The 11,849-nt window shown below is 37.3% G+C and overlaps 1 protein-coding gene across 1 annotated transcript; it reads right to left on the reverse strand.

The window, feature by feature from the left end:
• Positions 1-5,248: 5,248 nt before the first annotated feature.
• ccdc13 (coiled-coil domain containing 13) lies at positions 5,249-10,617 on the reverse strand. The gene is made up of 14 exons (XM_025007974.2): positions 10,529-10,617; positions 9,887-10,071; positions 9,603-9,751; positions 9,390-9,532; positions 9,222-9,305; positions 9,008-9,121; positions 8,551-8,655; positions 8,225-8,395; positions 7,964-8,140; positions 7,421-7,612; positions 7,215-7,324; positions 6,976-7,038; positions 6,674-6,796; positions 5,249-6,205 (listed from the first exon to the last, which is right to left on the reverse strand). Exons 2-14 carry the CDS (start codon positions 10,066-10,068, stop codon positions 6,070-6,072), a joined length of 1,749 nt encoding a protein of 582 aa, XP_024863742.1. The 5' UTR covers positions 10,069-10,071; positions 10,529-10,617; the 3' UTR covers positions 5,249-6,069.
• Positions 10,618-11,849: the final 1,232 nt, after the last annotated feature.

Below are 11,849 nucleotides of genomic sequence, written 5' to 3' on the forward strand. Positions count from 1 at the left end.
ACCTGCCAGAGATGTGACATTCCACGTCTGATTTATTTTTCTTCTTAAATATAACATTTCCTGTTCTTTGATAAAAAAATTTGATAAATATATATATATTTTAAAAACTTCAAGTTTTGTTTCTTGCAGCATTGTAAATGTAAGCAGTGTTACTCATCCTTATAATTGTTTTGACTCTTCACCAAACCCTGCGAGGAAACTCACGCTCTGTTGTCCCTCCATGTTCAGCTGCTGTGTCCAGCGAGTCTCCTGCTGGGTCTGTTTGACTTTTGCTTCTTAGATCACAGTGTGTGGTTGATTCATCGTTTTCGCTGTAAACTGCTGCCTCCTACATCTTATTATTAGAAAGATAAGCGATATGGAAATGAATGTTCAAGCCTCAAATGCATACAAACTGTGGGAAATGTTTTTAATATATATTTCATATATGGTTTGTATATGGGTGTATACAGTCACAGGAGAAGAACACACACACACACACACACACACACACACACACGAGGGCTTAATCTCTTCCAAAACATCTGACACTTACCTCTAAATGTCAGAAATATTATATACTCATTCCCCCACCCCTACTTCCTGTCTCCCTTTAAAATTGCATTAGATTATGCATTGATTGAAGTGTTCGAACAAATAATTATTGCCCTCTACCAAAGACAAAGGTGGGTTGATAATGATTTTGCCCTTATCTCTGTGTGTGCTCGAGTTCAGCTATCCGTACAGTTAGGAAAATATCTTGTGAATCACTGAACAGATTTTCATGAAAGAGCCTTTAAGTATTAATAAGTGGATGTGTTAGTTTCATCAAAACAAATATTCATATTTTGACATTCATGAAACATTGATGGATAGTAGTTCTGTGAGCAGCTAGTAGCCTCTCGGGGTGTTGTGACATATCAGTTTGTATGCCCAAATTATCTCTGACTCTCTCTGCAGAGATCTATCAGATAAAGATAAAAAAAATAAAAAAATCAGCAGCTCATCATCAGTGGTACTTCTGCACATATTTCCAGAGGACTGTTGATCATACTGTTTCATCATATTCATTAATAAAATGTTTATGCCATTTCCTCTGCACCTGCCAGGGAACATGTTAATCATCATGTCCCCATGTTACTCTCTTTCAGTCTGCAGGTGCAGTCAACAGAGTCCCCACTGTAAGTGTTTGCATGCTTCTTTAGAGAACAATGTATACTCATATAAACATAGTCAAAATGTGCAAACAATACACTGCTTTTCTATGAAAGGGCTCGTGTTAAAGCAAAATGCAACCATGTCATGAGAGTATTTAGGGTTTGGAAAAGAAAAATGTGTTGTTTTTTTCTTAACACTGTCATATCAGAAAGCAGATGGGGGGTTTCCAGAAGACATTGATTGTTTGACAGAGTGTGCAAGCAATTCAATCTAAAGTGAGAAAATTGTTGAGAGGATGAAATGAGGGAGAGCCAGGTGTTAAAAGTAACAACCAGGTTACACCAACTGCTCGGGGAGAACAACAGGGTTCAGTAGCAGAGTATGCAGGGCACACGTAAAGAGCTGCAGTTTGTAAAAAAAAAAAAAGCAGATCTCCAAGCAACACTGTTTCCATTCCATAGTTAGTTGCTTTCATGTCAGTGTGCCACCTATGCCCCTGCAGTGTTTCTCAGCAAAGTATCTCAGAGGCAAAAATGCAGCAGGTAAGTTCTGCAGTGTTGTCTATTCTTGTACTTGTGGTTCAAGATCACAAGTTACGCATTCCTATTTCTGTTTGTCTAAGGGGTACACGTCTATATATCTTTTTCCTCTAAAAATAATGAAAATGAAGCAAAACAAAATAGCTGAACAGGTGAAATAACAAAGTAAAGAGAAAAATTGAATAACTAACTGAAGGAAACCAGGAATATAGATGTACTGGGGAGAGTAATTGAGAATGAAACACAGGTGAGCTGATTGCAGATGAGAAACAGCTGAAAGGGGGAGCCAAAAACAAAGACTAATGAAGAGAACTGTGTGCTAAAATACAATAATACAGTAAAAACAACAAAAAAAAAAAACTCCAAGCACCAAGACTAGCACAAAAAAAAAAAAAAAAAAGCACTAAAATCATGGAGACAACAGAGCAGAATCAGCCACTCACACAACACTGGACAGTGATTTTAGTGTGGTGTGACACCAGAGTTTGTATTGTATTTTTTTTTTTTTTTTGGAAAAAACATTCATTTTAGCATGAGTGTGGTACAATTTGTGTGAACTGCTGATTGTGATTGAGGAGATGGAGATTGTGATTAGGTTCAACCTCCTATGATTGCAGTTATGATGCTATCATGTCCCCTTGCTGTCAGGTGGACGAAATGTTGTATGTCTACAAGAATTATTTGAATCAGTATGTAAAATGAGTTCAGGAAAAGAGAAGGAGGGGGAAATTTGGGATTTTTGGAATGTGTTTATAGGTTCTTGTATGTTTTTTTTGTTTGTTTGTTTGTTTGTTTGTTTTTTGGAATCTATAAACATCTATAAACCAGTATGGCTTTTACTTTCCAGAAAAAAAAAGTTTGACAGTTATTAGCCTTGCTCAGTGAATATATATATATATATATATATATATGTGTGTGTGTGTGTGTGTGTGTGTGTGTGTGTGTGTGTGTGTGTGTGTGTACTAGCTTATACTAGATGTAGTTTTACATTTAAAAAATAATTGCTTCATTGCATTTTTGAGCTGTTTGTCCTTTTCATATAAAGCATTTCTTGCTTGTAATGTATGCGTAAAACATTTTGAGCTGCTTTTTAGTTGTTATTGAAAAGAGGAATATAATTATATAATTAACACTTTTCATTTTTACTCCTCAAAGGTTCAGCCTTTGCCCACTTTACCCCACAGAGTGACATGATTCATACCTCCATCATGGTACTAGAGAGACGTCTCACTGCATGTTGTTGATTGCACAACTCGTCGAGTCTTCTTCTGCCTCTTGTCTCCTTTTTTTTTTTGAGACATCAAATCTTTAAACTGAGAATAAAGTTTATGAGGGGGAAATAGTTATTAATAATTCATTGATGTACATTAAAAAATCAGCTGACAAACATCTCACACTGCCATCTAGTGACACTGCTTGTAATTAAATTAATTGAAACAAACTAAATCACTGATTGGCTCCGTATGACCACTGAGAGACTGTAAAATAAAATAAACAAACTTTGCAGATGAGCAATTATAAAATGAAGCACCAAGAGGCACAAACTAAGTACAGCTGTTTTGCTACAGATTGTCCCATCTTGTAGAACTTGTGTAGACTAAAACAAACAAAAAAGTACTTGTCCTCACTTCACCATAGATGTTAGCAAAAATAAGTCTATATTTCTACTTCCTGTAAACGAGCATATTAGGGCTGTGCTGTTTATTTTCTTTCCATTTCATGTAAATGAGAGGCACTGAGAGATTAACAAACTCATAGAGGCACAAACAGTTTTCTGGCCTGTGCAAAGTTCACAGATCCCTGATTGCTAACTTTAACCTCTGCGTTCACCGCTCCACTGTTTACTTTAGTTTCTGGATGCAGTCAATGGTCTGCAGGAAGCATCGGTCCAGAACGAGGGAATACCTCTGAGGAGAACGATGGAGAAAGGAGTCATTCAAACCTGGAATGACAAATAGCCGAGGCTGTTTACGTATGCTGTGTTTACACAAGTTGGTGTTTGGTTTGGTGGGTTATTGGGCATTTTGGAATAAATCTACACCTTTCTGCGTAACACGGTTACAAAAAAAACAAGAATAAAACTGTATGGCGAAGTGTAATTTATTTGAAGGTGATGACACTCTTAAATAACTGAAGTCAACAAGAGTAGTCATATTAAGCTGTGAAATTAGTTTAACTGAAAATACACAGTAACCTCAGTAGTAGACAGTGGAAATCTTTATTTTAAAAGCTTGGCAGCACTGGACTTGTTCCCATCAACTATAAAACAAAACAAAATAGATTAAAAAAACATTGAATTTGCTCACAAACACTTCATCTAAAGTTGTGTCCTGAAAAATTGGGAAAAAAATCAAACACGTTGAAAATTTCCCCAGAATCAGATGTAATTATGGATTAAGAACAGTTTTTTTTGGCTCCCTCAACACTTTTCTGATGCACATCTCTATTTGATAAATGCCCCAGAGCCCTGCAGAGCCTTAAGGTATCTAATCTGTTCCTCCAATAACGGCATGCATTGAACTATGTCACATAAAAGGTTGCCTCTCCTTCTTTCCAGGAGTTATTCAACACAAGCTGGTTTTTGTTACTCTGAGCATAAAGGCTTTCTTCATCATGTCCAAACTCTGATATTTTTGTCTTGTGGCACTTTCTCACCAGGTCCAAAGGGGACCTGCCAATCTCCCACAGGGTGCTGGAAGACATAGTGCGGTATTTGAATCAGCACACTAGGTCAGCTATGGTTTTAAATTAAGCGTGATGTGGAGAAGGGGGGAGAAAAGAAGGAGGGTGAGGGTTCTGCTGAAACCCTTTTGGCTCGCTGGAGAAAAATAAGTCTGATGTTAGTATGAATGTATAGTGGCCACTCCCTTCAACCATGTCCAGACAGTCTCTGAATCCGAGCGACTAAGATCACATACTGTATATGTGTGCCACGCTCTGGGAAATATAAGAACTACAGTCAAAGTTTGTGTAGCTTAAGTTTAAAGATTTGTTTCAGCCACTATTCCCACACAGGTCAGAAATAATTAGTGATAATATTTTTGCAGTTATATTGAACTTTTAAGGAACTTAACAGAGGCGACTGCAACTAAAAATGTCCTAAAAAAAAGTTTTTTACGCAGCCAAAAATAAAATGGAATTGAAAGGCCTAGTATTCCTTGAAGGAAGGAGTTTTAGCTGCTTTGGTCTAACCTTGTTGTAAGATCTTACAAGATGTGACAGCACTCAGAGTATGTTTTGAATAACTCTCAGCTACTACCACACCAAATTTTGGCTCTGTAAAATTGGCTGACTTGCACCCATTTTTTGTGTTTCCTTAGGTCAGCTGATTGACTCCAAAGGTTAATCAGTTGTTTAAATTAGTTGTAAAATCTATCCATTGGTTCATGAGATATTTTGCTAACAGACACACAATTTGTTTGTTTGTTGAAAACATTTTCATAGAAAGCAGAAATGATTGGTGTTAGTGTGAGTGAAAAAAATGCACCTGAAGTTACCAGCAGAGGAAAACTTTAGCATTTACTTAATAAGATGTGACAATATGAAAAAAAAAACAAGCAGCCAAAATATGAAACCACAAGGGGTCTTATTACTGCCAAGAGTTTCTCAGATCAGTATCACCTTGTGTCTGCTGCCATCAGGGTGAAGCTGAAAGCTTTGCCACTCAAGGTACTTCAGTCCTCAAGTTCAGCAGGTCTCACACAAAAACCAATACAAATCATTATAAGCTGAAGAGCAGGTGAGATATCGGTATGATTTTTATACAACTGAAGAGGAGAGCTTGTTTCCTGTAGGCTGCTGTTTGTGACATGTGACAGGAGGAGGTAGGACTCAACTGCAAGTGAGCAGGGACCAGCCAGTTCCCTTGGTTAGTGTCTCATCGGTGTCATGCTCGACTTGTCTCATCCCGTCACCGTAAAGCTGCAGGTCGGGATGGAGAGCGCTCTTTTGGGATGCCCTCAGAGCTTGTGCTTCCACCAGCTGAATGACCAGCCAGGGGGTGACATACAGGAGCATAAGCAACACTGTGCAAACAAAGACATGAAGGGCAGATAGGAGCTCTGTCCATCAGCAGTGAGTCCTTTGCCACACGTCATTATTTCGATTATCTGGTTAAAATTTTATACCAGGGAAAAAAACTATCATGTTTGATTTCAGGACCAGCTTAAGATATCTACAATGTTGTCAAAGTTAGAAAAAAAAGCCAGCTGATGGACAATCTGTTCAGTTTGTTTATGGACATTTTCTGTTGCTTGGTGACTTCTACCCTCCTGCAGAGTTATTAACGCCACAAGTGAACAGATGAGGGTATTTAAGCATAGAAAATAGAAAATAAAAACAAGATTTCTTTCACATTTTCACATCATGCTGTCACCAAGTTTTAGTATAATTCCTAATCTTGCTGAATGTGTCCTTCCTTTAAATCGACTGTAATCCGCTCCAACTCCTGCTCCAGAATCACCGTCCTACAGCGCTCCTCCTGGTACTTTTTCTGTGCCTCCAAACATTTGTGGTTCATCTCTTTCTCTCTGGAAGATTCAAACAAATTAGGCCATAGATAGTTAAATTATATACTTTCTCACACACATGAGCTTAAGCAGCTAAAGAGAAAAATAAGTATTGATATATTTTCTTAAACTGGTTACTCTTTGTATTAAACCTTGAACTTCAGTGTAAATGATAGCACACCTATAAGTCAGAATCCATCCATTCACGCAGCTATGATTTGGATTAAATTCAATGTCTATAGTCTTAAAGTAAAAACATACCACATAAGTGATTTTATTTTTGTTATACTGCAATTGCAATGGAAAATGTCATTTTGATTGCAGCAATGTACACAACTATTAAGAGTGCCTACAGAAATAATGAGAAATGATGTTTCAAAGTCAGCGTGTGTTCGCTGACAGACAAGAGAAGTGCCAGTGACCAATGTGAGCAAATGTACATTTCATCAGAATCAATGCAAATACAAAACGCTCTGCACTAATTATTACTTTGTCTGTAGAACTTGAACCAGCTCGAGGAGTCTGTCCTTCTCCACACTGAGGATTTTATATTCACTACTCTGGGTCATCAGCGCACTCATATCAGCAGAACACTGTGGACATTTTGAAGAACTCAGGCTGCAAAAAATAAATAAATAAATTAAAAAAAAAATATATATATATATATATATATATATATAGAGAGAGAGAGAGAGAGAGAGAAAATTACACAATGATAACATATGATATACAATATATAATATTATATCAAATAATAATTGTAATAAAATAAACACATGCAGACCACTTACCTGTTATCTAAACCACTCCCCATCGCAGGCATCACCAATTTATGGCCATATTTAGAGACTGAACTGGAAAAGATGACACCAATAGTCTGATTACACGTCCCTCATTGGTCAGAGTAAAATTGTCACAATTTTTTGTTATAACTTATAAGACGGTGGCCAATTTTCTTGATAAAATTAAAATAAAGCGGATTATATGCAGACATTAATGATTGTTTAACGTGTGCTGTATGAAAACATACTCTGAAGAAGTGATTCTCTTGTTACTGTCTCCATCTTCTGGTAAGACTCCTGAACTGCAGCTTGTTACTTTTGGGCTTGATCGTCTGTCCACATGCTCCTCCTTCACATGCTGTAACCACACACATTTAATGCATAAATGGCAGGTTTTTGAGCCAGTAATATTGGCGATCTGTGATACGGCTGAAACACGTAGAATTGTTTTTACCTTGTAGAAGTCTTGCTGTCTTTTCTGCAGCTCTTCAATCTTTGCATCTTTCTCAGCAACCACCTGCTTCAGCTTCTGGATCAGTCTGTTCTGCTCTGAAGGCTCGCAGCTCAGCTGTTTCGGTTTATGTTTGGGCTCTTTCTGCTGTTGGTTCAGTTGTTTTAGCACTGTCTGCATCTGGCTCTGCTGCTTCTATAAAAGTAAACAAAAAGATGTTGGTAGAAAGCTAAAGGGTCAAAAATGTTCCCTTTTGCAATATGTGGCTCATCTCAAATTGTGAATGTGAGCTAATAAAAATAATATTTGAACTGTGATGATTATCTAAGCTACACCACTAAATAGGTGTGCTGCTGAGCCTCATTTCTAGGTATGAAAAGACTAATATTAGATTGATAAAATTACATGAAGAAATTGTGTACAAAACAAAAAGAAAAGGTGTTCAAACATGAACTGTACTTACAAACTGATATAATTACAAAGCAGAACATACACCAGAAACTGTGTGAATATAACTAACCACTTTTCTCTTCTCTAATGTCTTACCAACATGGTGTCCAAGAGCTCAGCATCGTGTTTACCCTTCTCCAACAAGGTGGTGATCTGGCTCTTCAAAGTTTGTATTTCATTAGACTGAGTTCTGCTCCTGGCTTTAGCAGCGTCCAGCCTTTTCTTCACATCTTCGTGTTGTTTCAGTAGTGCTTCATAGTCTGCTGAGATCCTCTGCAGAGCCGCCAAAAGAGAGCAGGGAATGGGTATGTAAACCAGTTCATTTTTCGATTTATATCGGCGCAATTGCTAACACACCTCAAATGCTTCTCTTTTCCCTTTCTCAATTGCTCGGATGTAGCTGAGGTTCCTGTCTCGAGGAGGGGTGTTCTGATGGACACCAGAGCCCAGAAAGTCTTCCTCCACACCGAGGACACTTGACTGTCTTTGCTGAGTGGCCTGGCTGAGCTGCTGCTCGAGATCTCGAACCTGTTGTGTGATGGCTCATTTGTTTTACGTCACAGAAATCATTTTTCCTGCCACACTGCCTTCTTTTTAAAAAATCCTTTAATTACACAGTATATGATACATTTTCCAACTTTAAGAAACATGTTAACTTGTTGACTTATCAATTTTTAGCTCACCCTTGTTTGGAGAGCCAGCATCTGCTGTGATCGCCCTCTAAAGTTCCCAGGGCAGCTCAGTAACTGCTGAAGGTTGACTTCCTCCCCAACCTCACTGATTATTACCTGCAACAGTTCATAATTTAAAATCAAAAATCATGCATTAATGTCATTAGAATGTGGGAGGTGCCACATAATTTCTTTCATGTTTAAGGCCTGCAAATTAAAACATAACACAAACTCCACCCAGAAAAACTATGGTAACTGATTCCCTGAAATGCCTCATTTGTTCTCCAAGCAATTGTTTTCTCATATCAACGTCACTATTATAAATATCTGAAAAAAGCAGCTTGTCTTGTATGCCCCCCCAAAATGGATTCCCTGCTTTATTGCAGCTCATTTGAAATGCCCAGACCTCTGGCTGACAGGCTCCATAATAAGACCACAAAATGTAAAAACAAAAACAGAAGAGGATTACCTTCTGAGCAATTTTCAACTCCTGTTTGGTGGACTGAATCTGATTGCGATATTCAGTCACTTTCAGCTGAGCAGCTGCTAACTTTTCCTGCAGACCTTTGACCACTGGGCTTTCCTGCTTTTTGGAATTAAAACATTTATAATTTATGATGTGTTACTATGGTTTAGGTCATAAAATCAACAATAAGATGTGCCTTTGGTTAATTTCAGTTTACCTCACATTCTTCAGATGAGCTCTTGTCCAACAGGTTTGAGTCAGTCTTCTGTCCAGGTTGAGGATGTACCGAAATGGCCTGAAGCTGTACAAAAAGTGTTGCTTTCCAAGAGTTCTGTCCTGAATTGATGCACTTTTATCCAACAAATTGCATTACACGATACCTTACCTCTTTTTCAAGCTCCTTGATCCTGTTGCTACTTTGCTTGGACTTAATCTTCTCTCGCTCAATTTCAACCATTAGCTCTCTATTCTTCTTGGAAAGCTCAACGATCTTGGTGGCAGCGACAGCTCCTGCAAAGCCTGACGTGCCTAAACAAAACCTGCGGTGAAGCATCAAATGCTGATGTAGAAAAATACACAAGACTTTTGTCATTTATACCTGCTAAGGCCAGCCTTTCTTCTTCTCTTTTCTTCTTCAGGTGTTTAATCTCAAAATCCTTTTCACTTAGAAGTTTGAAGAGTCGACCATTTTCATCCTTTAGCTCTCTCACCTGGTCAAGCAGTGTTTGATTTTCATGCTGTAACAGCCTATAGAAATGCATTGAAAAAGAAAACTCAACAACACAGTAATTTTCCTTCAAGTGCATGCTATTTGAAGTTTTTCAATAACTACAACAATTCATAAGAACTTGTTTCAGCCCCGGTACAATAAGACCCACCTACCTGTCATTGATATTTTCTGTCTGAATACTTTGCTTAAAGAGATCCAAATCATCCTGGGTGTCACTGTCATGTGAACCGTCATGTTCCTTTTCCTTTTTCCTGTCCAGTTTTCTTTTTTCCTGCTGTTTCTGGAGAGCTTGAAACTGAATGTGCAAGTCATTCCAATTTTCATCATGCTCCATAATCTGTGATTTATGGTGACAGAGAGAAATAAGAATTTTCTAAAGGAAGAAACTGACTGTGGAAATCAATATTGAGACCAAACATTGTGCTAGCACCAAGGGTTCATTTGATGTGATTTACAATTAGTAATACTTAGTAATACTTAGTTAACAATCTGTTTTCGCTATTCAACACTGTGATATTTGTTTTATTTTAACATATATTGCAAATTTACTGTAAAGGTGACACTTTATAACTACTAAAAGAAGTTTAACAGTGTTCGTAATTTACTCAAAACCGCAACAAACAAGTCATTTTCAAAAGGTTTCTAATTACCATTTTGCAATCTATTTTCGTCATACAAGGAAACATGACAGTCAGAAAAAAGCAAACTCAAAAAATACCAAAACTAACGTACAAAAGTGGAACAAAATCCTTCAAATCCTCGCGTGTTTAAAACAGAAATAGAGCATAACTCACCTGTATTTTGTCCTACAAAAATCCTGAACAATACCTTTACTTCGACTGCAATGTTTTGTGTGCTCTGAAATGAAACTTGTAGCTGCGACGCTCTAGTATCCATAACAACGGCTTTCCAGCGACTTCACGCTCATTCTCGCGTGAACAGAGATGCTGTTACTTCCGCTGTTCTGGATGCGTCGCTTCGGCGGCCATCTTGCTCAGTGCTTCTGGTTGAGAGCTCTTCAAGGATTCACAGCTGAATAAACGGTAAAAACCGGGAAGAAAAGATTTCAGCTGAAATCAGTGTTTTATATATATATATATATATATATTTTTTATTTTTTTTTTTTTTGCTTTTTTATCAGTATGTTATCTCTGAAACTATATTTTTGTCTGAATTTTGATATGCTCCATTTGGACATTAGCCTAAGTCGAGCAACTACTGTGTTTCCTTTTTGTTTATGATAGGCTGAAGTGTTTCAGATATTTATGGAAAATTACTGTGTCATTAAGTTTACAAACGGTGAGTAGATTATTAGGTGAATGTACCAAATCTCGTTTAAACTCTTTTGACAGAATCTGATGTCTAAAATCCACACTGGAACCTTGCAAAGATAAGCTGTTCATTGCAACTTTAGATTTCTTTGTAGATGATTTGGTGGGGTTGATATTTTTAATTAAATTAAGATATTTTAATTTAATTTAATTAAATATTTTAATTTCCGTTTTAAGTTACATGTTCAAAACCCACACAGTCAAAGCATACTAATTGTGTTGTATGAAACACCATTTCACCTTCAAGTCTCTGTTAAAAAAAGACTTTAAGAAAAGGAAAAGAAGGCAAAAATACCTTTGTTTGTCTGTTTGTTAGCCAGGATATAAGATGCATGTATGAAACTCAAACTGATAAGTCAAAGCAGTAAAATTATTCTATATTTTATTTTTTTTTTTTTTTCTGTATAGTGGCTTGAGACAACTTTTGTTGTGAATTGGAACCATATAAATGAACTGAACTGAACTGAAAGAAAACAATTTAGCACTCAATTTTCTGTGGTTTATCACAGTTAGAGTGTATTATTTCAAAGAGATAAACTGGACATTGTCAAGATTTGTATCCCTTACCCATTTTTTTATGTAGGCCTACTGTATTCAGGGGTGGAAATTAGCACCCGCCACCGGCCAAATGCGGGTAAATATTTGAATGAATTTGATCAACACACACGCCACTGTGGCGGGTTGGCAATTTGAACAGAAAAGGTGTTATTTGTCCTCTTGACATATAGGGGGCAGCAATGTGCTCGAGTTGCTGCTGTTACGTTGAGCCGCGTTCCCCCATCAG

The sequence above is a fragment of the Kryptolebias marmoratus genome, linkage group LG20 (assembly GCF_001649575.2).
Source record: "Kryptolebias marmoratus isolate JLee-2015 linkage group LG20, ASM164957v2, whole genome shotgun sequence".
Classification (NCBI taxonomy): Eukaryota; Metazoa; Chordata; class Actinopteri; order Cyprinodontiformes; family Rivulidae; genus Kryptolebias; species Kryptolebias marmoratus.